Source organism: Egretta garzetta, unplaced genomic scaffold, assembly GCF_000687185.1.
Source record: "Egretta garzetta isolate BGI_Z169 unplaced genomic scaffold, ASM68718v1 scaffold354, whole genome shotgun sequence".
Classification (NCBI taxonomy): domain Eukaryota; kingdom Metazoa; phylum Chordata; class Aves; order Pelecaniformes; family Ardeidae; genus Egretta; species Egretta garzetta.
In genome coordinates, this window is record NW_009259593.1 from 1,227,261 (window position 1) to 1,252,717 (window position 25,457).

The 25,457-nt window shown below is 39.8% G+C and overlaps 1 protein-coding gene across 2 annotated transcripts; it reads left to right on the forward strand.

Moving 5' to 3' along the window:
• Positions 1-2,465: 2,465 nt before the first annotated feature.
• VPS35 (VPS35 retromer complex component) lies at positions 2,466-25,444 on the forward strand. Of its 2 annotated transcripts, XM_009638030.2 has the most exons (17): positions 2,470-2,566; positions 6,450-6,548; positions 8,021-8,117; positions 8,900-9,023; positions 9,836-10,018; positions 10,337-10,550; positions 11,376-11,459; positions 11,918-12,027; positions 15,052-15,148; positions 15,240-15,388; positions 15,911-16,118; positions 16,642-16,797; positions 20,012-20,134; positions 21,065-21,244; positions 22,442-22,681; positions 23,385-23,528; positions 24,813-25,444. In XM_009638030.2, exons 2-17 carry the CDS (start codon positions 6,534-6,536, stop codon positions 24,990-24,992), a joined length of 2,304 nt encoding a protein of 767 aa, XP_009636325.1. In that variant the 5' UTR covers positions 2,470-2,566; positions 6,450-6,533; the 3' UTR covers positions 24,993-25,444. The 2 variants fall into 2 exon arrangements, with proteins under 2 accessions (XP_035749458.1, XP_009636325.1); XM_035893565.1 differs by lacking the exons at positions 22,442-22,681; positions 23,385-23,528; positions 24,813-25,444 and adding an exon at positions 21,406-22,399 and having other exon boundaries at positions 2,466-2,566.
• Positions 25,445-25,457: the final 13 nt, after the last annotated feature.

A 25,457-nucleotide genomic window follows, 5' to 3' on the forward strand; every position in this document is an offset into this window, starting at 1 on the left:
CTTTGCTGGATTCGACCGAGTTTGCTTGTAGGGGCGCGGGGGAGGAAGGGGTTTTTCTTAGGGAACCGCCGGTGCACTTGCGGTCAGAGTTTAAGTGTATTTTAGCGTGCCGCTCCTGTCATAAACGCGAGGTTCTGTCGCTTCGGGAGCCGTGCGGGTGTGCTCGGGTTGCCCACGCTGCAGGCTGCCGTTCGGTTACTCCTGACCCTCCAGGGCTGTCTCGGACTTTCCTAGTGAACCTCCTTTCTCCCTGCAGAAAAGGTGGTTCTGCACTGGTGGGCCCAGCTCGATACAGTGTATTTTAGCGTGCCGCTCCTGTCATAAACGCGAGGTTCTGTCGCTTCGGGAGCCGTGCGGGTGTGCTCGGGTTGCCCACGCTGCAGGCTGCCGTTCGGTTACTCCTGACCCTCCAGGGCTGTCTCGGACTTTCCTAGTGAACCTCCTTTCTCCCTGCAGAAAAGGTGGTTCTGCACTGGTGGGCCCAGCTCGATACAGCTGTTTTGGAACAAATGTTGATGTTTATTAGAGAGGCAAACCTGAAAATGCTTTTCAGTTTCCAATAAAAATAAGGGGGCAATCAAGTTTCCTAGTAAAACTGAGAAGTCTACTTGTTTAGTTTGTCTTCTGTGTCTTTCTGTTTAGTGTGGTATTAAATATTCACTAAAATTTTAAGCAGCACTTGCTATAACCATCACAGTGGAGTATGAAGAGTAATAACGGTCTCTAGAGTGATGAAAAAACCGAGTGCTTTAGAAAGCAGGGATTGCACAGTTCGTAGGCTTTTGTGACAGACTTTCTTTTTTAAGTTAGTGTATGTTGATATCAGTTTAACACTGTATTCTCTAAGAGGATGTGGGGGGGCAAACCCTGTAATGTTACTTGAAAGATGAATGGAAAATATTTAATTGGGTGATGAGGAGTGCTAAGTCTACATAGATAGCAGTCTCTGGTCTCCATGTAAATCCTTAGTGGTGGTGGTTAACTCAAGAATGATAGAGCTTTCCTCTACCTGTCACTGCCATGGGAACTGGTATCAGGTGATTCAGAAAAAGTAAACTTAGAGCTGTTAAACATGGGATAATCCCCTCTACCAAGTTATGCTCTACTGCCATTTCCTATGGCCAAGCTTGTGGGTTCCTGTGCAGTAAGTACCAGTTTAAACACGTGAAAAATATTTTTTTCTCTCTAGTTCACCTTTGAGCTCCTACACTGTGACAGAGAATAGAAATTCTGCAGTTGCCTTCAGTATTGCAGAGTAATGCTTCCTATATGGTACAAAATGCTTATGCATTTTTTGTTAATTCCAAGCAGCTCAACAACTTTTACAGCAATGCACTGTGTGCACCCAAGCTTCATCTCTAGGCTGGGAGTTCTCCCGATCCGCTTCTGTAGCTAGCTCATCTTCTGTCTTGGGTCGCATTCATTTTAAATGTCTCAGTGGTGATGGTAGGCAGGCCTAATAAAATCCAACTAGGAAGAGGCAGGAAAAACTCCTTGGGTAAATCTCATTCATTGTGGTACTAAACACAAGCACGTGAGCAAACAGAAGGAAGTCATGTCTGGAGTAGGCTGTAAGCATATCAGTTATCCCAAGGAAAGTACTTAATCATTTGGAGATTAGAGGAAAATGCACTTTAGAGTGGAACAGGAACGAAACCTTCTACTTTGTGTTATTTATACTCTGCATCTACCTTAAGATACCTATATTGCTGGAATACAAGCTATTTGCTAGGCTCCACAAGCTTGCCTTGAATTCTGCTGTATTTCAGTACTATGTAATTCTTTCTCTTGAGTACTGCAATTTACCAGATTTTTAAGAGTAATTGGCGTCTGAACTAGTCAACACGTTTACCCGAAATAATAACCATCTCCAGAGTGTGGCTAAGTCTCAAATATGAAGTGAAGTATGAATCTTATGAAGTCTTCCCATGGAGATAAGTGTAGGAAAATAAGTAAATATTGCGTAATAGGTGTAATGTTCACTTTGTATATTCAAGAATAGTTGATATTATGAGGATAGGCATAGTCCAGAATAATGTTTGCTGCTGCCATAATGCACTTTTCTAATTGTTATTTGCAGGATAACTTGTATTACCTACCCACTCTGATCAGCCAGGCAGTAGACTTCTTCCAAGCTAGTTTGGGGTTTAAAAAAATTCTTGCTTTCCAAGGCAACTTACAGTTCACTAGCCTTTATTTAAAAAAAAAACAAAAAAAAAAAAACCAACCCCCCAACAAAACCAAAAAACAAACCACCTGACACAAAAAACCCACACCAAAAGCCAGCTCTTCTCACCCCCCTGCTGAGTTCAGCTGCTGTGTGTTGTGACTTCCATAACTTGCATGTGGTAACCTATCCTAGTCCTTTCTTCCGAGCTAGAAAAAGGCTATGGTTTCTTGTACAGAAACTAACAGTGCAGCTGAAAGAGGCAGTCCGATGTCCCTTCTCCACTGTTCACTTGCTTCCTTGTGGCTTCAGAGGACAAGAGTGTAAGAGAACAAGTAAAGCAGAAAACTGTTCACATCAACTCTCCTTTCTTCAACATGTGCAGCGTATCTAGTGGGGGTAAGGCTCAGGCATTTCTAAAGTCTAAATGGCTGCATAATCGCTATAAATGGTTTATCTTGTGTTCATGCAGGAGTTTATGCCTTACTGTATGTGCTGTTAACAAGGCAGGACATTCTGTGTGCACTGATTACAGATTACTGCTGCTTTTCTCCAGTGTCGAAGTATCTTCCACTTCAAAAACTTATGTTCAAGATTCTTGTTTGTAGGCTGGCTTAGGACTCCCCAGTGCAGTTGCAATTTTTCATGAAATAACACTTGAAAATACCATCTTGTGTTATTAGGTTCCTAATTTGAACTGGGAGATACAGAAAATAAACAGCTTTATTCCTCATTGTATCTGACAGAAGAACTGGTTTCTGGTTTGGTGTGTGCCCTGCTAACTCATTGGTAGGCTTTTGCTGTGTGTTCAGTTGCTTTTTGCTACAACTTCCTCAAACTTTAGGCATGTGTATCTTGATGTGGTCTTGTGTATCACTGGATAATAAAAAGGTTGTGTGCAGAAATGCTCTACAGCTCTGAAGCTGAAAGTAGCTTGCTTTCTGAAGTAGAAAGAAAAAGGTAAGCTAAAAAATATTCAGACTTTGAAAACTGAAAAGTATGAAGAAGTATGAACTTGTTCAGTGGTACTGCTGTTAAGATATTGTCTCTTTATGTAGAAGTAAAGCTGCTACAACCAACACCTCAGACCACTTTGATTGTATGCTTGTACAAGCAGTGGTAGGTTGTCTCACTGCCTGTGCAACTGTAAAATGCTGAGATTGTCTGTTCTTTAGACATGAAGTGCAGTACCCTTTTAGTAAAGACATCTTTGATTAGACCAATCTCCTTCTCAGTCTTCAGAACAGATATGAATGTAATTTTACTCTTAATCTTGAAGACATGCAGAAGAAAAAAGTGAATCTCTTGTGGTGATGTGGAAATGCTTCTGTCTGTGAATTCAGTCATGTACTTACTACAGTCTCAGTGCTGAACACTGTGTGGTGCCTTGCTGCTCAAATTTAGAGCAGAAATGGAAGTACTGCCAATGTCTTCTGTTGATGCAGACAGAATTTGATGTAAAGCTGACTCTGGCTCATTATGAATGGGGAAGCTAGGTATGACAGAGCAAGGCTCTGAAATTCCATTATTTCCCCAACTGTTGCTAAAAGATAATGGTTAAAGTTATGTAAGAAAGTGTATACCTTCAATTAGATACTTCTGATGAGATCATTATTTGTATCATCTAAAGCATAGCCAAACTTGTAGCAGCCATTATGCTTTAACCAATGGTTTTCATGCTAAAAGTAAAGAAGCTGATGCACGTGCATTCTGCCAGCCACTTTTGGGGGCTGTAGCAAATGTGTTTCAAGAAATGCTTTAACTTGGTGTTGCTGTCAAAGGGCTTCTTTCTCACCCCTGCTTGCAAGGTTTTATGTGGTTGTAGGGTGAACTAGGTGAATGGTAAACTATTAATCAGCTGGGCTATTCTTCTAGCTTAGTTGATGCTTTACAGCCTAAACGGCTCTCCTGGCAGCACATGGCTCCATGAACAACTGGGGATGTAAGAGCAGGACTGGTTACTGTGTAAGCTTAATGCCCATTAGAAGAGGGCTTAGGAAGTTGTGGTTAGTGTTAAAGGTTACTCCGCTGTTTCTAGCTGTGCTTTAATATAGAGGTATCTGGTGTGATTAGAGCGCATGGCATTCAGCTTGGTAGTGATCTAGCTTTTCTAAAGCACTAACATGGTTTCAGGGGACTGTGGGGTGTGACAAATGTGCTGGCATAGACATAATTCAGCAAGTCTGTTACATGATGTTTCGATATTGATTGTTGCACACTGGTCCCAGCACTGTCATTTTCTGTTCCTTCAAAGTCTGATCTGTCATGGAATAAATAAAGCTTAGCAATTGCAGCGAAGTTCTATTGGCAGAATGTACTCGCTTCACAGTTGGAGGTTTTCTGGAGTTTGTAGCTGTTGAATTGCCTGGGAAATGGGGTTGTCTAGCCATGGATATCACTTTTGCCTTATGCTTAAATAATTTTTTGGAAGACCTGCACTTCATGTGATTAATTATAGAGAGCTTTGTAAGAGGTGCAGTTATTCTAATTAGAAGATGTAGTTTTTTCTGTTGACAAAATAGACTTGTTAATTAGTTGTGCATGGTTTGAATATTACTGAGGCACACTGAGTCATAGAAGTGTTGTTTGGAAGGAACCTTTATTTCATACAACCTCCTGCTTGAAGCAGGATTGTCACCAGTGTTAGATCAGATCAGCCTTGGTTTTGTCTGAGTGATTGAAAACCTTGAAGGGTGGAGATTCACTGCCACTTTGGGTACCATCAAGGCAAGAGCAGTATTACATGGCACTGTGTCTTCTGTGTGTGGAAAAGGATAGCGAAGAGAACAAGGGGGAGACGCTGTCTGCGACTCTTTGTTAGGGAGATTGCAACTGCAGAACAACAATTAAATATGAGAGAATGTGGGGGTTTGCTAAGGCTGCAATGCTCTATAACCATTAAGTTGCTGTTAAACTAAAACCTCTCTGTTTTAATGAAGACCTCAATTTTCATCTGTCCTCAAAAGAGGCTTACGGGGATTTCAAGCATGGGATGTGTGGGAGGAGTTGGTACTGAAGATACTGTCTTTAAGAACATTAGGGTGATATAATTCATGGTCTGCTTGTTTATTACTGAGAGTTAGTTAAAAAGAGGAGACCAGGAACCTCTGAACATGGTGGATGAGGGGAACAAGGATAAATAGCTGAGAAACTACTGAAGCAGCAGGCTCGGAGAAACTGCTGTGCGAATTGCTGTGTACATGGTGTTTGTCAAGACTAGAGAAGATGTAATCGGGACACAACATCAATGCTTTTATCTCTGTCAATATGTCAGAGAGGCTATCTGAAAACAAACTGCAAGATTAGGAGAGTCTGGGAGGCTCTAATGAGATGTTAAAGACTGGGCCTAAACAATAGGTGGATGTGGTGTTTCCTTGTAAGGTGTTAGGAGATAGGCTGGTTGCAGGTGGGGAGGGCATTAGGGGTTCCTATCTAAGTAAATTTGGACATCTTGGAGGATAACTTAAAGATGCTCATAGAAACTAATCAATCTGATGGAAGGAAGGTAGCAGCTGCAGTAGGAGAAGGCCTATTGTAGCTGGCTTGGGGGGAAATCTAAGGCTGTAAGCAATGGATTTAATTAATATTATAAGAAAACGTGGTATGATCCCTGGAAAGGCAAAATATGTTGAAGGCCTGGAACGTGCCTCTTTGAGGAGAGGGTCACTGGGACAAGTAGGGGACATGAAGAGTTGTTCCTTTTCTTCAGTTTTCTATTGCCTTCTGCAAGTTGCTTCTACCTTCTAGAAAGCACTAGCTGTACTTTATCCTTTGCTTATCTGAAACTTGTCCTTAACAGAGTTGTGTGGCTCAGACAGCAGTTAATTGAGAACTTGTGACTTGCGAGTACAGGAAAGCGTCTGTACAGTTGCAATGTGTGCAGTCTGGGCATTGCTTTGAAGCTCTGTGGAAAAAAGTGTCAATACTTCCTCTCAGCATAGTGATATCTTTGCATTCTCTTAAAGCTTTTTCTTGCCAGATACTTGCACTGGATTCTTGACCTCTAAACGTTAGAAGGGAAGAGTTGACCCTATTCTGTTCCCATGGCTTTGCACTCCCAAGAAGCAATGATGCTCACAGGCTACCTTCTCCCTGCCCTCAGGTTTTTGCAGAGTACTGGGAACTTTCTTCCTTACGTATCACATAGCTACTTCTGACAACTCTTGAGTGGTCACGCTGCAGTGTTACTTAACACTGTGTTCTAAACTATGGGAACCCAGCTTGAATCAAATCATAAACAGCTTCATAAAAATAACTGATTTCTGGGTTTTTTTTCTTCCAGCCAACAACACAGCAATCTCCTCAGGATGAACAGGAAAAACTCCTGGATGAAGCCATTCAGGCTGTGAAGGTGCAGTCTTTCCAGATGAAGAGATGCTTGGTAAGAATGTGACATTAAAATGCAATGAAGCTTCTTGTCTGCTAGGAGTAAAACAGTAAATCAATGCTAATCTCTAGAGCTGTGAGGAAAATTAACCCTTTATGTATCTTTCTGGCAGAGCCCCTGCAAATAAATGAGGCAGCTACTCAATGAGAGTGAGCCTTCAGTATTCTTTGAATGTGTCTTCCTGATTTTTGCTCCAGTATTTGACAAGATAAATTATAAAGATACACTCTTATAACTTATGTGCTTGCATTTAAGTAAACCTAAACTGAGACTAAGCCTGCCATTTGACATCAGAAGGTGATTGCTCAAATTCATTTTATATGGAACTATGTGATGAGAAACTATTCTGGGTTCAACATATTGTTGTTTTTTCCATGTAGTCTTTTCTTGGCATGAACCACAGACTGTGAGGCTAATAGTTAATTGCCTGCTGCATAGGGTAAATTTTGTAGTGATTAATTGTAGACTGATGCATGAATTCTTCTGTGACTGGAAACACCATTGGCTAGGGTTGTGCTGAGATCTTTATCTTGAAAATGTAGCCAGTTCAGGCAGATGAGGTCATCGTACATAGCTTTCTTGGGTTTGAGAAGCCTATTTTTATTTGGAGAAACTGCTTAAAGTTACAATGAAAACTTAAATATTCCCATATACTTTCATACGGTTAGCTAGGCTAACTTTGTTTGCAGCCAAATGACAGTAGCAAGGAAGGTAACACCTCTTCCAGCTTTATACTCTGTGGAATGCTTTTGAAATCTTTAAGTAGCTGCAGCTCAGCTTTTCACTGCTGTCTGTGACTGACAATATGCTAAGTGGATTGCACTAGCAGTTCATCTGTTCTCCCCCAAAACTTAATGCTGCTTCTTATGATGAGTTGAACAAGTGTGCATAGATAGTAGAAGTTTGTCTTGTATCCTGTGATGCCAGGTGATTATATGCATCTTAAGTTTTATATGCAGTCTAACAAACTGTGGCTTTCAGTAAGGTGGTGTTCTTGGGTGAGAAGTAGGGGAAGAAGAATCTAGTGCTAACAGTGGTCTGCTGGCAGTGCGTTTCCTTTGTCTGCTAGAGGTTTCTTCATGAGATCAGAGCAAAACAATGGACCAGATTGGGGGGGAGAAATCTGTTCTGTTTTGCTTGCTGGATAGAATCCAAATAGTGGGTGAAGACTTCTGCATAAGCAAAATTTTCCTTTAGTTTTTTGTGCCATTAGTATTAAAATTTATTACTGCAGCTCTGTCTTCAGATACATCATCTTACCACCACCAGGTATAATGTTCTATTTAATTACTATGGGCAACATTATACAAGGTGGATACTAAAGCACTTGATTTAATTAGAATTATCATTTTCCTGATGTTTACTTAATCTTTGCATGCTTTTTTAAAACTAAGTGTAGCCTTCTAAAATAGTGCAGTTCCCTAGCATTATTTCTTACAGACTGTTCTCTCTTTCTTCCTCTAAAGGACAAAAACAAGCTCATGGATGCTCTGAAACATGCTTCCAACATGCTTGGTGAGCTGCGGACTTCTATGTTATCTCCAAAGAGCTATTATGAGCTCTGTATCCTTTGAAGAGGAAACAAATAATTGAAGTGCTGAATTTGGAATGAACATTGCTTTTTTTGGTACAGTGACATCTCATCGGGCTCAGATATTTACTAGCACTTTTCTCCTCAATATTTAGCTATCTGGATATACTGTAGGAGAATATACACTTATTTGCTTACTGTGTAAGTTCATCTTTTCCCTTTGGTATAAAACAGGTCTTCAATGTCTTTCGTATCTTCCTTTGGGAGGTTTCAGAGTCTACTTCTATAAAAATACCAGCTCTGTAAAACAGCTCTGCTTGCAGTATGCTACCCCAAAATTGTAAAACCAACTTATTTTTTGCTCTTTGTTATTCTCTTAGCTTCTAACCATAAGTCAGTGCCTCGATGTATTTACTTGTTGTATCAGATACTGTTGTATCTGAAGAAGGGGAGCCTTTTCATGAGACTTGGGAATAGAATGTGAATATATTCAAATACTACTTTCTCTATGTGTGGATGATATTCTTCTGTGACACGTAGTATGCCTCTACTTTAGATACCCCCTTCAATCACATTCATTTGCTTGCTATTTTGATTTAGGGTTTTTTCCCCTTTCTAATATGCTAAAAATGACAACTGAAGGCTTGGGGTTAACTTTGCACATTTATCCCTATAGTGATTATTGTTTCAGAAGTACTACCTACTTGGGTGTGATTGTATTTGGTACAGCATCTTTCCTCCATGATGTGAATGAGCAAATTACGATGTAAATCTGTAGACATTCTAACTTAAAATCTTTAACTATGAGAAAAAGACATGGCAATTTCTGATGAGCTACACTACTTGGAAGTCTACCTGACAGATGAATTTGCCAAAGGAAGGAAAGTGGCAGACCTTTATGAGCTAGTACAGTATGCTGGAAATATCATTCCAAGACTGTAAGTGTGCATGTGTTAGTGTTTGGTTTTGGTTTGGTTTTTTTTTTTTTAAACTCCCTTTAATTTTCAAGCCTGCACTTCTATTTTGAGTCTATTTACAAGTTCACAGCAAACAAAACTACAGGAATTCAGTTTGCAATGGTGAATAGTACTTCTGCGTACCTTAGGAGTGGATTGCTATGAGACTTCTGAGATGTAGGCCAAGCTTTAGAAGAAGCAGAGAAGCATGTGGAGAGGATTGAGGCCTCTAAACCAAATATGTGAAGGCTCTGATCATTATGTTGTTTTTTTTTTTTTTTTCCCTTAAATTGAAGGGGGGTCTTGGTATACTGGAGCACCAGTCCTTTGCATCTTGCATGTTACTTCTACCTGTTGCTTAATGTTGAGATGCTGAATTTCTGAGGAGTGTAACATCTATCCTGCTAGATAATAGTGTGAAAGAGGTTTAACTGCTTCACCAGAATAGATTCCTTATCTATATGTGCCAGAGCTGTTTTCCAGCTTAGTGGGGTGCTGGAAGCATAGACAAGCTAGTCTGAGAGCATTCAGATCTTTATGCTTGCTAAGCATTTATACATTCAATGTATAAAGCATTGTAATGAGGTCAAGTGGCTGTTCAGACTTGCTGTGCTTTGTAGCAGGGGAGAATAGGAGTTGAAAGCTGACCAAATATCCAAAATTGTGAGACCTGGATGATATTTTATCGCTTTCTGTGCTTTGGTAATACTGCCAGGATGGAAGAAAGGAACTGTTGCGTTTAAGTGTGATATTGTTACTTTACGATTTATTGTTCAATTCTGTGCCTTTTGCAGGTATCTCCTGATAACAGTAGGTGTTGTCTATGTCAAGTCCTTTCCACAGTCCAGGAAAGACATTTTGAAAGACCTGGTGGAGATGTGCCGTGGAGTACAGCATCCTCTTAGAGGCCTTTTTCTTAGAAACTATCTCCTGCAGTGTACCAGGAATATCTTGCCAGATGAAGGCGAGCAAGCAGAGTAAGAAAGATGAGCTATAACTTAAAAAAATTATTGTTTTTAACAGAACATATTTAAATTTTGTGTATGACTTCAGGTTTGAGGGAAGTAGATATGTTAGAACTCTATAGACTTGACAGGTGTTTTGTCCATTAAGAATTCCCTTCCAGAATTAAGGCTTCTCACAAGTGAGGGTATGAACCTTTTTTATTAACCCAGATATCCCACCACACACTTTCCCCTGCTCCTACCGTATTAAAAATTGGATGTTCACCAGTGGGTGGAAGGATGAATGTATCTGACAAGCTTTTCCTGTTCCTAACCTGTTTTCAATTGCAGTGAAGAAACCACTGGAGACATCAGTGATTCAATGGATTTTGTGCTGCTGAACTTTGCTGAGATGAACAAACTTTGGGTGCGAATGCAACACCAGGGCCATAGTCGGGACAGAGAGAAAAGAGAGCGAGAAAGGCAGGAACTGAGAATCCTAGTAGGAACAAACCTGGTTCGCCTCAGTCAGTTGGAAGGTGTTAATGTGGAGCGATATAAGCAGGTGGGATGTCTGTCCGTCCTTTCTGACTTCTGTTACTTTTTTCCAAATGAAACCAGTTTGGACTTTCAGATGAGCAGCTTGAAGTGTTAGAGCTATGCTAAAAGTTCAGTAACCCTGGTGCTTCTTGGACTCTTCGCCTGAGGAAAAGTTCTGAATGCTAATGAAGCTGTATAATGTGTTGTGAGGCTAAGGATGTGACTTGTGCCTTTTTCCTATAAGCTTGTCTGTCATGTTGACGAGAAATTTTAAAACTTTCCTTCCTGATTCCTATTTTACTTATAGAATAATGAGTTGGTTTAAGGGATATGTGTATACATAGTGTTCTGTGGTAGACTTTACAAGTTTAATGAAGCTGTACTTCCCAAAGCATTCAAGAAAACTGTTATTGCATGAAATGGTAGTCAAGAAAATATATTATTTAGAAGTCTGTCCCTTGTAAGTTCTACCATATAGCTGATGAAGACTATTTTGAGTGGTACTGCAGAGAACCCTGAGTAGTGGTATGTGCCAGCAAAGCTAGTAGCCCTGACTTCCTAAATCATAGATTTAGAGCCTTCACAGATTCCTAAATCATAGATTATACAGCTTACAGGCTGTATAGTCTATGAAAGGCATTGATGCCTGAGACCAGTAGATTTTTTTTCTCTGTAGAATGGAACTGCTGAAAACTGGGACTTTTTCTCAGAAAGACTTTATGTGAAGAATAAGCTGAGAAATGTTAGAAGTACTGCTTTGCTTGGTTTAAATGCGTATGTGTGAATATAAACTTAAAAAGCAATTGCAAAATCACTGCAAGACTTTTTTTTTTTTTTTTTCCTATTCCAGATTGTTCTGCCTGGAATATTGGAGCAAGTTGTAAACTGTAGAGATGCTTTAGCTCAGGAGTACCTCATGGAGTGCATCATACAGGTGAGCTACTTAAATTCAATTGCATTGATGGGACACAGGGACACTTACTGCTATACTCTTAGTCAGATTCAGGCTACTTTCAGATCTTCCTCATGAACTGGAAAACTTCATCACTGGGACGCTCACACTGTGGCTTGTCCAAGATTTTTTACCAGATGGGCAGAGTAGAAATGAATCCATTTTGTCCTCCTTCTGTTGCAGAAATTTGTAAGCATCTGAGCAGCAGTGCCTGCAGTATGAATTGTAATAGGTAGCTGGGGCCTTGAGTTACTCATCTGTCTTGCATATCTTTCTTCATGCATTTACCCAGCCAAGGTCAGCTTGGGGAACCCTAAAGCATTCTTGGGCCAGACTGTATATTTGCTATTTGCTTTAGAATCACTCTGTTGGGTTTTACTGCTGTGTAACAACTGGCAAATTCAGTTTATAACATGATGACTATTGATCTAAAACTTCAGGTTTTCCCAGACGAATTTCACCTCCAAACCCTGAACCCATTTCTCAGAGCCTGTGCTGAGCTGCACCAAAATGTGAATGTGAAAAATATAATTATTGCTTTAATTGACAGGTGAGTGACCAAGGGGGTGGAAATTGGCTCAAAGTTAAGTTTGTGTTGTGCACAAGCAGGTGATAATTCTTCTAGTGTTGGGAAGTTTTCAATTTTTGATATCACTTAACACCATTGTTTTCATGTCTTTCTATCATCTTTAATTAAGGCTGTGAAGAATATTATTTCTATAGCTTCTGCTCCCTGGACTTTGCTTTTACAGCTTCCAATGAAACCTGCTATAAGGACTGATTAAAAACTTGTAAACAGATTACGCGAAGCAACAACCCATTTAGTATCTACCAACTTTGTTTCTGAACTAAAGTGGCAGCAGTGTTCTGCTTTGACAGCCATTATCAGTCATAGGTACCTCTTGAAAACTTGAAGATCCGAATGGCTACATCATATATGAAGGATACTTTACCTTGCAGTTTTGATCAGAGAATATAACATAGGTCTCTTCAGAAAATAGCTAGTAGGAGACAGAACTACCTTCTTAATTCTTAGTTTACCACTAGCTTCCTCCCTGTTATCCCAAAAGTGTATTTTTCCTGGGGAGGTACTACTTAAAACTGCTTGCACTGAATTCACATATGGGGGAGAAATCAGAACTGAAGTCTTGATTTGTATCCTGCAAGGAAACAAGACAGATTTATCAGTGAGTACCTATACTTTCTTACTACAGAAAGGAAATGCACTTTTTGCGCTTTTTGAAGCCTCAGAAAATCTTTGTCCTTGCATTTGCACGCAAACATATGTACCTTTGTATATCTGGTCCATGTACCAATGTATGGACTTCAGTTAATGTAGGGATCTTGGGGTCCCACTGGCATTCAGCCATGAGCAGGGTTGTTGTGGCTTTGTTTCTTTATCTTCTCTAATGCCTGGGGGTGGAACACATATATTATGTGAGTCTGGTGTAACTTAGGATCTTCAGTTTTTTTTCCTAAGAAATCTGTAGTCTGTTTCCTCCAGGCTACATCAGATCTATTTGTTTGGTACTTTGGTCTTATTGGAGTGTTTGTGCATTTGGCAGAGATGCAGCTCTGCCTTCATCCAGAGATGCTCACAGGAATTCGTTTCCTACACTTCACTGCTGTGGCTCAGGTTTTTCATAAATTTGTTAGCTTTAGAAAAACCCACAAAACTCCCATATCCTAAGAAATGTTGCCTGTAACAATCTGATTTCTGAGACAGTCCATCTTGAGACTGCTTTCAACAGATGTCATGGGATCTTTTGCTAGGTTCTTACATTTGTGTGTAGCAACGTAATTCTTGCAAGGAGGCTTTCCTCATGTGGCTTTTGCTGTCATGTCTACTTAGAGGACTTAAACAGCTTTGGTATTACCTCCACAGTAAATTTTCTGTTCTTACTGTTCTTTCTATTCTTACTATTCTAACAAACAACAGTAAACAGCTGACCAGCAGTGAACCTGCTGCCTTCCTAGACTTACTGCTGCTGTGTTTTGTTGGGACACTAATATTGTCTTCCAGAGCCTGCTCATTTGGCTGTAGGTTAAGGGTAGAAAGGTGGTGGTGTGATGATTATCTTCTTTGTAGTATGGTAACTTGTGCTTTTAACTGTAATGTTACTGCAAGTGTCGGAGGATGTGAATGGATCTGTTCTTAGAATCCATGTGTGTAGGGAAGATGTTGCTCTTGTGTTTGGATTGGAGTTACTAGGAGCAATTGTTATGTGTTTCAGTATTGTGTAGTTAAGATGTGAATCTGCCCCATACAGGTAGAGTCTCTTGGCGTTTCTCCTCTTTATTTCACCTGGCATGGGATAATTGAGACTGAGCATCAGTGACTGCTGAGGAAGCTTGTGAAGCTTTAGTCCCTATTCCTGTTGGGCTTTCCTGTTAAAGGAATCTTTCTGCAAGTAGTCTTGCTGCTTTGGGATCTTTCTTGCCTTACTAAACCGTTCTTAGCTTTTAATTATGCTGCCATCTGCCTGCAACTTGATCATACTCTGTAGCATGCTGGGCTTACCCTCTGACCGTTGCCAAGAAAAGCTGCCTTGTCCCTTTGAGAAAAGGCAGTGATTGTTCCTGCCTTTAGAAAGACTGCTTGTTACCACCCTAATGAAATATATGAGTAATTCAATGTCTATTTTTCCTGGCAGTGAAATTTTTTTGGCACCTCAACCTTTTCTTACCTGTCTCTTTGTTTCAGACCTAAAGCTCATTCAGAATCAAAGTTTAGAAATCCTGGAAGAAATAACTTAAACTTTAATCAAGTGCCTTTTCCTAAATATTTTTATAGGTCTTTCTCTAATTCAGAATAGAATAATCCCTTAACTATTAGAAAGCATAGATAGCAATACTCAGCTTTTTAAGCCGCATCTTTGGTAGGATGCTAGATTTCCTACAGCGATTCTTCTTACCTTGTATGTGATTTCTGCTGAAATGGTGGTTGGCATGACATTCTCCTGTTACAGATAGAGATAGCTCTACAGCATCTTTCTGGATGCTTGCTGGATAGCAATCTCTCACTTTTTTGCTTTTTTCCCAAAAAAGTATTCTTCTCCACTTCAAATTTACTTCGTATTTTGTTCTTTGCAAACAGTGGAAATCCCAAACATGTTGGTCTGACTTTGGAGACAAAGCATGGTTAAGTCAGCATACTACTTCTGGTTTTGGTTTTTTTTTTTCTTGGGAGACTGTTTTGCAGAGAATGCTGCTGGATGTCTAACTTCTGTAATATCACTGAACAGATGCAGCATATTTGTTCTTCCATCAACCTACTCTATACATCTTTCTCTGCTGGAAAGAACAGAACACTTGTTGCTAGCTGAAGAACATGGATTATGAAACATCCTTCTTGCTCTTTCTTCATCTTGCCATCTCTGTCAGTGCTCTTTTCCAGGACTGGTATTTACTGGGCTCAGTTGCTCTTAAGGTTTTTGACTTTCATGAATTTCCTTTTTGCTTGTAATAGAGCTTGCATATATACCGAAAGGACTTGCCTGTATCTCTTTCTGGCCTGTATCTGAGGAGTGGAAAAACTATGCTGACCAAGCTGCTTTTCTTCATCTGTTACCAGGTTAGCTTTATTTGCACATCGTGAAGATGGACCTGGTATCCCAGCAGATATCAAATTGTTTGACATTTTTTCACAGCAGGTTGCTACTGTTATACAGGTATGCTGGGTATTCTTGCATGCGATTTAGGGGTGGTTTTTTTACAAAGTTATGTGCTTTTTTATGAACTCGGTGCTGTCTTAAATTTCAGTCTCGCCAGGACATGCCCTCAGAGGATGTGGTATCTTTGCAAGTTTCTCTCATTAACTTGGCTATGAAATGCTACCCAGACCGTGTTGACTATGTTGATAAGGTGTTGGAGACAACTGTGGAAATATTCAATAAACTTAATCTGGAACAGTAAGTTAATGTCTTTTGCATAGTCTTTGGAGTGGCAGATAATACTCTAAATTCTTGACTTCATTTCACCACATTTGGCAAGACAGCAAAGAGGCATGCTTTGGATGTGTAAGATTACTGCTTTTGGGCCAAGCTATAGAGGATCATGATAAACTACCAACGAACCAGGACTTGCTCACCTGTGCATAAATCCTGCTGCGCAGGTGTACAGCTACACAATGTGTATGCCACGCTGCATGTACTCATTATCTATTCATCCCTTACATCACTCTAGAATTCTCCTCTTGCTGAATTTGCAGACACAGTCTCTGCTTCTGCTATCAGCAACTTAAAACATGCAGTTTCCACTGTATGTCCTAAAGAGCAAGATATGACTTGTTTTGATACTTTATTTCCTATTTCCTTAGCAGCAAGTTGCTTAGACGTTATGGTATACATGAGAATTGGTATTGAGGCAGACTTTAAATCTGCCTACGTGTATGAACTACTGATTAATTGTGTTTTGCATATGTTTTCTTTTAGTATTGCAACAAGCAGTGCTGTTTCAAAGGAGCTGACTAGACTTTTGAAAATCCCTGTTGATACTTACAACAATATCCTGACAGTTCTGAAACTAAAACATTTTCACCCACTCTTTGAATACTTTGATTATGAGTCCAGGAAGAGCATGAGTTGTTACGTGCTTAGCAATGTATTGGATTACAACACAGAAATTGTGTCCCAAGAACAGGTATGACATAAGTTAACTTGACATTCCAGGTATTTAAACTACTGTTTGAAGACTTGAAACCACATACTAAATGACTTCATGCAGGGCATGCTTTATTTCCTAGCCTTTATGCCCCTGCCTCCCCATCTTAGTGGCACAGACTTTCTCCCACTTGATAATTCTTCCACCTATGTTCTTAAATATCTTGTCTTTTTACATCTTGCCTAACCTCGTCCTTGAGACTACTTCTGTTAGGTTTGAACAAAGTCCCTGAATCACCTTAAAACTAGGCCTGTTACCCAAAGAAGGCTGGATAGTACTTTCCAAACCTGGTATTTCCTCTGTACTGCTGTGCTGTCCTACTCGTGCTAAGAGGGACCCTTCTTCAGGGACTAAGGCAAATGTGTCCTAAAGCATCACCAACTAATAGACTTTCCTAGTGCTTTGTCAGCACTATGAATGGCTGTAAAGATGTTGCCAGTTGCTGTCAACTTATGCTTATAGACTACTCCAGTTTAAACAGAGCTTATGTTGCCTTCACCAGGTTGATGCTATCATGAATTTGGTATCCACGCTGATCCAGGATCAACCGGATCAGCCTGCTGAAGATCCTGACCCTGAGGACTTTGCTGATGAGCAGAGTCTTGTGGGAAGATTTATTCATCTTTTGCGTTCAGATGACCCTGACCAACAGTATCTGGTATGGCAATCGGTGCTTCTGAATGCTTGTGCTCTCTGAACTGTCAGTTCTTGCATTATTTACTATCCAAGAATTTAGTGTAGCTGGGAGCTGGGGCATCGCTGCTCTGGCACTACAGACTCTGTAGAAAACATTATGTATGATGCCTTTAATGACAGTATGAAGCATCATTTATTCGTAAAAAGCAGGCGAGGACTTAAGTATTTGTGGATTTAAACTTTTTGTCCTGTGATGTGGGAGTTTGGATGCAACTATTAGCTTGTGGTAACTCGTAATTAACATTCTGACAACTTAATTTAACCATCTATCTAAAAAGCAGCAAGCAAAATTTGAAGCACTGTGCCATTTGCATTTCCTTGATATCAAAGTACACAACAAAGCTCAGAAAATACAGCTAATATGTTTGGCCTCAGGGTTTTTAATTAGTGTAAGTATATGATATTCATATAGTGTGTAACATACTGCTGCTTAGTGGTTACAAATGTTTTTCTTCTCTGCTTGGTCCATCCTTAATAGCAGATTTGATATGGCCTTGACACTTATGCATTATATTACTCATAACAGTTTGAGTTGATCCATCAGAGCTTTATGTAGCGCTTAGATGTTAATCTGCTATTTCTGGCTTGAGTTTATTTCAAGCTTAAATGATCTCCCTGTATCGAGAAGCGTGTGTTGGGGCAGAGGGCTGGGGATATTCTGTCTATGCAAAATCCACTGGAGAAGCTGGCAGAAGATGTGCTGAAGTTGGATGCGGTTACAGATTGCAGCAGCTAGAGTTAGCTCTAGTCAGAGCTCGGGCCTGAGTAGGGACTACTGTGAAGCTGCAGTTAGTGTGCCTGAAATACAATTGGCTGACTCTGTTTTAAAGTTGCAACAATACCATACTGTATAGACAGTGAGAATGGACCACCATAATCCAGTAGAAGCTATGTGTGATGCTACTGGCATTCATTTAGCTTGGGTTTAAAATACTGTATAAAAATTTCTTGCTTGAAATGTAGAACTTTGCTGCAACTTCCATAATGGGGAGAAGCATAGCTTTAAGGCCTGTACAAGGGTTGGAGACATGCTCTTCATTGACTGTGTTATTTCTGAATATTGCTGGGGTAAGGCAGGAAGTTCAACCAGATCGTTCATTTCAAGAACAGTATGAGTTGATTACAGCTAGCAAGTACCATATTCATACAGAAAAAGCCAAGATAACTACATGGGGTTTTTTGCTAATAGAAAACAAAGGTTCCCGGGCACTAAGGGAGTTGATTAATTTTTACCCCAGAAAATTTTGCATAGCTAGAGATGTTGAAGCTGGTTTTGCAAAGCTTCTGAATGTCAGGCATTGTTCTTTCTCACCTAACAATGCTTAGCTTTAATCAGATTGACCACCTTTAAATGCCATTGTAGGACTTAGTCAAACTACCTTTTGGATAGAATTCTGCAAGCTACTTAACACCTTTTAGTAAAAATGCTTAATAGCTTCTTGACAGGCATCACAAATGCTTGTATAGAATTTTCCTACATTACAAGCACAGTAGGAAAAAAATCGGAGACTGGGATTTTCATAGCTCTCACAGTATCTCACTCTAAATTATGCATTCTGTGTGGAAGAGATCTGAAATGCAAATTCACACAAATTAGTACATTACAAGCCAGTGTATAGAGTGTATAGTGGTTCATGACATTTCTATTTATTCATGTTATTTACATGAATTCTAGATGTAATCGAAAAATGTATGTAGGTTTGGACACTGAGCTTCACTTATAGTGCTTGTTTCAAAGTGGTAATGGGACTGCTATGACCAGAAAGCAAGGTAATTACCTGGCTGTAGTAACCAGACATCTTAGTTCTTGACACTTTAACAAAAAAACCCCACTTCTGAATTCTGATCTCTAGCAGAAATTTTCTGAAATTTGGCTTCAGGAGTTTTAGTGTAAAATACAGCATGTCTGAGTTTTGTCCCCTTTGAAAGGGAGTCAGGTTACTATAAATAACAAATGTAAAGTTTATCATAGAATCATAGAATGTTTTGGGTTGGAAGGGACCCCTAGAGGTCATCTAGTCCAACCCCCCTGCAGGGAGCAGGGACACTGCTAACTAGATTAGGTTGCTCAGAGCCCCGTCCAACCTGGCCTTGAATGTTTCCAGGGATGGGGCCTCCACCACCTCTCTGGGCAACCTGTTCCAGTGTTTCACCACCCTCATTGTAAAGAACTTCTTCCTTATATCTAGTCTAAACCTACCCTGCTTCAGTTTAAAACCATTACTCCTTGTCCTGTCACAGGTGGCCCTACTAAAAAGATTTTCCCCCTCTTTCCTATAGGCCCCCTTTAGGTATTGAAAGGCTGTAATCAGGTCTCCCCGCAGCCTTCTTTTTTCCAGGCTGAACAAGCCCAACTCTCTCAGCCTGTCCTCATAAGAGAGGTGCTCCAGCCCTCGGATCATTTTTGTGGCCCTCCTCTGGACCTCTTGCTTGGAATGGGTTGATTAATTTCTCTTTTGATACCTTGGAGTTCTTGGTATTCCTGAGAATTCTGGTTAATGAGAATACATGACTAACTATATCAACAGATAAAAATAATCCCAGAATAAGGGGAAGGGGGGAAATTAATGGTACAAACAACTAGAGCTCCTTAGTCCCTCTCCACAGGTTTATAACAAGGGTGATAGGCAGAAAAGCATCACGTTCATGTTGTGTGCAGCTTGTGCTCAAAACAGAGAGGCAATAAAAGAAGCTGTCATTAATGAACATAATAAAAAACTAAAAACAGGGAAAAATGGCAAAAGTTGCAGGTATGGCTACCAGAATGTCGCACTATAGTCTTTCTTGCAGAGTATGAGAAGCCTTATGGACTTGTCTTTAGTTTCATGAAACTCAGTTTCTTTTATGTTTTTACAGACTGCTGTAAGAAAGAATAGGCCTTTTTGTAGCTTCCATTGAGTTGACATCAGACACATTCTGTCCTCGTTATTAAATGCAAGCTCAGGCAACTTCCCTCTCGCTGCATAATCCAAAATGTATCTGCAGTTAATACAGCACAATGAGTGTTGCCTAACACCTATTGAGCAGCTGTAGGAAAAGTTTGGGCAGATACCACATAAACAGCTACAGAGACTGCACAAATTGACTTCAAGTAAAGCAACTTGTACGGAGTACCCCCTGCAAAAATAACACACCTCTTTCAAGAACTCTCTAAGCTTACAGTGCTTCTGTTTTAGATCCTAAACACTGCCCGGAAACACTTTGGTGCAGGTGGGAACCAACGTATTCGTTTTACATTGCCACCACTGGTTTTTGCTGCATACCAGCTTGCTTTTCGCTACAAAGAGAACTCCAAAGTGGTAAGTTGACCTCTAGGTAACTCTTGTATACTTGCTTCTTTTTGGCTTTCTCAAAAATGCATTTTTGTCTGGCTACAGTATGCTGGTTTTTCGGTTGTTTTGGGTTTTTTTTTTTTCACAGCACACTTTTACTTGAGGTGTGAATGCTTTCTAATTTACAGAGTGTTTTTATCAATTCATATTAAATTACCTCAGCACTTTGGGAATGGTAAAGCAGAAATTGGCTAGTTGTGTTTATTCATGAAGGTGACTGATCATGTGTTTTTTACATGGAGACCAGAGACCTAGAATGCTGCAAATGGTGGCATGAAACTGATGGAAATTAATCAACTTCTAAATCTGTAGCCATAATATTTTAATGTTTCTAAAAGCAAGTGCTTCTTTGTAGGCTAACTTACATGGTGGTTGCACAAGTGCACACTAAAACAACCACTGATCCATTTTGACCCTTTAATGCTTTCTGATTGAGATAGTGAGCTTAAATAAGTTTTTCCCCTATTGTGGGGAAATTATTTAAAATGCTGTTTGTTAAAACACTCCTCAGAAAGAATGTTTTAAACTTCTCTTCCACTTCTGATTGATGCTCCAGACTGAATAGAATTCTTCTCCACTTATTAGCTAATTAGGCTTTTTCTCAGTTACGTTCTAAGCATAGCTGTGGTAACTGCAGTTGAGTGTAGACTTCTGAGGAAGATTTCTGTGAGCCAGTAAGAGAAAAGGGTGTGAACTTTTTGTGAACAGAAGAAATACTTTCTGAAGAGCCACTGAGGTCAACACAGTACTGCTGGGGCACTTAGTACTTCAGTAAGTGGCTGGAGTGGCATGCAGAAGACAACAGACTGGAGCACTCAACAGATTTACTGCAATTTAAATTCTCTTTTCCTTATAGTAATAGTCTTGTTTAAGCTTTGACTTGTTTCACTTGTCTAGGATGACAAATGGGAAAAGAAGTGCCAGAAGATCTTCTCGTTTGCTCATCAGACCATCAGTGCTCTGATCAAAGCAGAACTGGCAGAGCTTCCTCTCCGTCTCTTCCTACAAGGAGCACTGGCTGCAGGAGAGATTGGCTTTGAGAATCATGAAACCGTGGCGTATGAATTCATGTCACAGGTTAGTCTCCAACTATTACAGTCACTGTCCTGTGCTAACTTAAATTTGGCTTGGGTAGGCTTCCTCAACATTGAACCATCCAGTGTAATTTAAAACATCTGAGAGTATTGCCAGCTAATGCTACTAGGTAGAAACTCCTCATCTTCATTCTTGCTTCCCAGACTGTTGTGGAATTGAGCTCCATTGCTACTGATTTGAATACTCGGCCTGACAACATGTGGTATGTTGCAATGCTGCTGCCTCCTCACGTACTTGGTTCACTGGGGGAGTGTAGCTTTTTCAACTTAAAATGCTCCTTCACTGCTTCTAAGACTGTCTCCCAGCTCCTGTTATCTAGCTGATATTGACCTGACCACAAGCACTCTTAGGAAGTTCTCTAGAATTTGTAGTGTTCAACTGTCACCCTGGCTTTGCTAATGAAAGTCCGTGTGTGGAAACCTATTATAAGCTACTCCGAAAATCCCTTAAAACCTGTTACTTGATTTTAAGCCTTACTGGTTGCAAAAACCTTCCCATCCTCCCAGTCAGATAAAGAACCAATGTATTTAATGTTATCCATGTCGCAAGCTTTGTCCTGATGTTTCCTCTAATACTAATGCACATTCTTAAACTGAGCTGCTGATAACCTAAGCCTTTCCTCACTGTCTTGTATCAGTTGCCATTGTAGCACAATTCTGAAGATGAGAGCAGCGTGACAATTATGTACCTGCTACTAAAGAGATGGTTCGAGACTTTTAGTCTTGTGTGTTCTCTCAAGGTTCTTCATCCATGTAGCAGTAGTGCAAATGCTTTTGTTACCTACTCCGTGGTCACTGACCTACCAATCAATTTCTGCTCTGCTGTTTTGTGTGTTTCAAAGAACTAAATCCTCTTCAGGGACTATTTCAGGTACTAAAGTTCTGTATTTGAGGTTTTTTCCTCACGTCAAGCATCTGTTCAAATCTTCAGATTATATGTAGTATCACATTTGTTTTCTATCTCCACTTAAGAAGTATTTCTTGCAAGACTTATTTCCAGTCTGTGGATTTAACTTGATTTTGACACTCTCAATGAAAGATCTTTTTTCCTGCCTGAAGCTTTTATCAAATGTAAAACTGGACACTTTTCTGCCATGTCAGTCACTATCAGGTGCGACTTCTGTTTTTTCTAATGTGTTCTAAAGCAGTGATGAAGAGTCTTCCTTTCTCCCTTGACTAGGCCTTCTCTCTATATGAAGATGAAATCAGTGATTCAAAAGCACAGCTGGCTGCAATCACCTTGATAATTGGGACATTTGAGAGGATGAAGTGCTTCAGTGAGGAGAACCATGAGCCTTTGAGGACTCAGTGTGCGCTGGCAGCCTCTAAGCTCCTTAAGAAGCCAGACCAATGCCGGGCTGTGAGCACTTGTGCCCATCTGTTTTGGTCTGGCCGAAATACTGACAAGAATGGAGAGGAGGTAAGAATAAAGCGACAGCAGAGTAACGTGTACTACCTCAGTAACATGGTTCTGCCTTTCTTCTGAAGCCACGTACTTCTGAAGTACATGTATCACTTAGTGATGTAGATTTGGTTGGAATGTCTTTTAATATAAGAAGCTTCTGAATCTCACTATATTGTAAGTTGCATAAATACAAAAATGGAGAAAATTTAAGGGTGGAAGTACCACACAAGGTTTTGAGGGTCAGCTAGTTTAAGGCTGGCTGTTAAAACAGTCTGCATTTTACATGTGTTTTATAGTAGCTGTGTTTGCATGTGAACTACTAAACTTCCAAATAAAAGATAAAAGTTGTTTAAGTTAAAGGTAAAAAAAAAAAAGTGTGTTCTTCAGGGCTTGTGTCACATAAGCTGTTGTAATTATAAAGAGCAGTGTTTGAAATCTGTTTCTCAAAGTATGCATTAGTGTATGCATTACAAAATTGAGTTAATTGGTCTCATAATTGAAGGCTTTAAACAACTGTTCATGTTATTGCCTAATTTAACAAAACTTAAGATTGGTGGCAGGCAGACAAGGTAAGCTTTCAATGCCAGCTTCTATTGGTTTGTGTAGTTTTGTGTCTCTGTGGTAGACCACCAGGAAATGCCGTGTATGTGCTAAGGGAAGAGACACTGGAGCTCCCTAAGGTTCTTTTATTTCTTGTAACTTTTTTTTTTCCTTCTAGCTTCATGGAGGAAAGAGAGTGATGGAATGCCTAAAGAAGGCTCTGAAGATAGCAAATCAGTGCATGGACCCTTCTCTGCAAGTCCAACTTTTCATAGAAATTCTGAATAGATATATCTATTTTTATGAGAAGGAAAATGAAGCGGTGAGTGGAAATGCATTCTTTTGATTGCATCTTTTTAAAGGAGCATTTATTTAAGCTCTTCATTCACGCTTATACCCCAAGTCATGTCTCTTCAACTTGCTCTGTAGTCTCTCACAAGAGGCACAAGTTCTGGTAATAACAACAGAGTAGTCAATTTTTTTTATATGCTAGTAAAATTGTGGATAAGACTTCATTCTTCTTATATGGGGGAAAACACCAAACGTTTGCAGTTCAGTTATGAACTTCCATATTGTGAGACTTGAATACCTGAAATACCTACTAGATCAAAGCTTACTAGGACTTAGGATCTTACTACTTCGTAACTTTAGAGGTACCTAACTTCATATGTACACAAGAGAAAGAAAATTCTTACAGCTGTTCAAGGTCAGTGTGTGACAGAAATGGTTGGTCTAAGCTTTAATTTGAAGAACTAGATATGACATCTCATGTACCAGCTTAAATTCTGCATCTGAAATCCGAGGTAGTTACCTCATACATTTTCTGTTAGCAGATAACTAGTAAACTTATCCAGTTGAAAAAGCTGCATGGTCAAGTAGAGATCAGTGTTCTGTCTCATGTCATCATTTGATAAAGAGCAGACATTAATGAACCCCTCTGGTTCTGAGAGAGCGCCTAAAGAGATTTTAGGGATTTGCTGACTTTCCAGCAACTGAACTGGCTTCATGCTGTAGTAGTGCTCTAATACAGGAGATGCCGTATCTGATGGAGATGAAAGTAAAACTTTGGATTTCAAATCACTTGGCAGATGTAAAAAGTAGTTTCTGGATATAGTGGTGGTCTGCAGTGCATTTTGTGCTGTGCTGTTCTGTGTAGTGCTGGACTAACACCATAGGCAGCCGTACTTTCCTAGGTAATGACTTGGTCACTAACAGTAACTTTAAATCTAGTATTACCATCCTGGCTGACTTCTATCAGAAACAGATTATGTTAGAGTGTGTATACAATCTGATTATGTGCTTTATTTGTTTAAGGCTTTTTAAGGAGAAATGTTGTGGTAGAAGTTACACAGCTATCAGGTTAATGACTTAAGAAGTTCTTCACATTTGCTGGGATGGGGGGAATTTCCACACAGCTCTTAAATCAGAATGGTCCTATGAGGAGCAAGAGAAGGCAGTCTCCAACACTTTTATCTGCATTATAGTCTTACTGATATTTCTAAGAACTGTCCAAATACCAATAGTTTAGAGACAAGTCTGTTAAAACTAGTGTCTATGCACTTATACACGGGTCTTGTTGATGACTTCTGTTTATGTTCTCCTGTAGGTGACAATTCAGGTTTTGAATCAGCTTATACAGAAGATAAGAGAAGATCTCCCAAACCTTGAGTCTACTGAAGAAACGGAACAAATTAACAAACACTTTCACAACACACTGGAGCACTTGCGTCTGAGGAGGGAATCACCAGAATCTGAGGGTCCAATTTATGAAGGTCTTGTTCTTTAGGAAGATACACACTGTACTTATTTCTTTTCACTTACATACCATATGGTTTTTTTAAGATAGATTCTTAGGTTGTGCCTTTCAGAAATGTCAAGTTAACATTCATGTGTTCAGTCTGGCACTTCAAACGCTTGTGTTGAGTGCTCTAACAAATTCAAAAGGTTGGACCAGCAGCTACACGTTTCATCAGTTAGCATGGCTGAAACTTTTTTGAAATCCATGTGACATGGTAGGGCTCTTCCAGTTCTGTTTTCTCTTCTGTCTGTTCACTGTTGCTTCTGTAGCACTAGAGTTCTAAACTGGCAGTGACTGTCATCTGAAACTGTGTCTGATCCTTACAGAGCATCAGAGTTTTGGGATTACTGTATGTCAGATTCTGCTTGTGCTTTTCTTTTAATGCAAGTTAAGACTAAGTGTAATATTTTTCCCTAAAAACTAGAATATATTAATGCATGTTTGGAGAGTTTT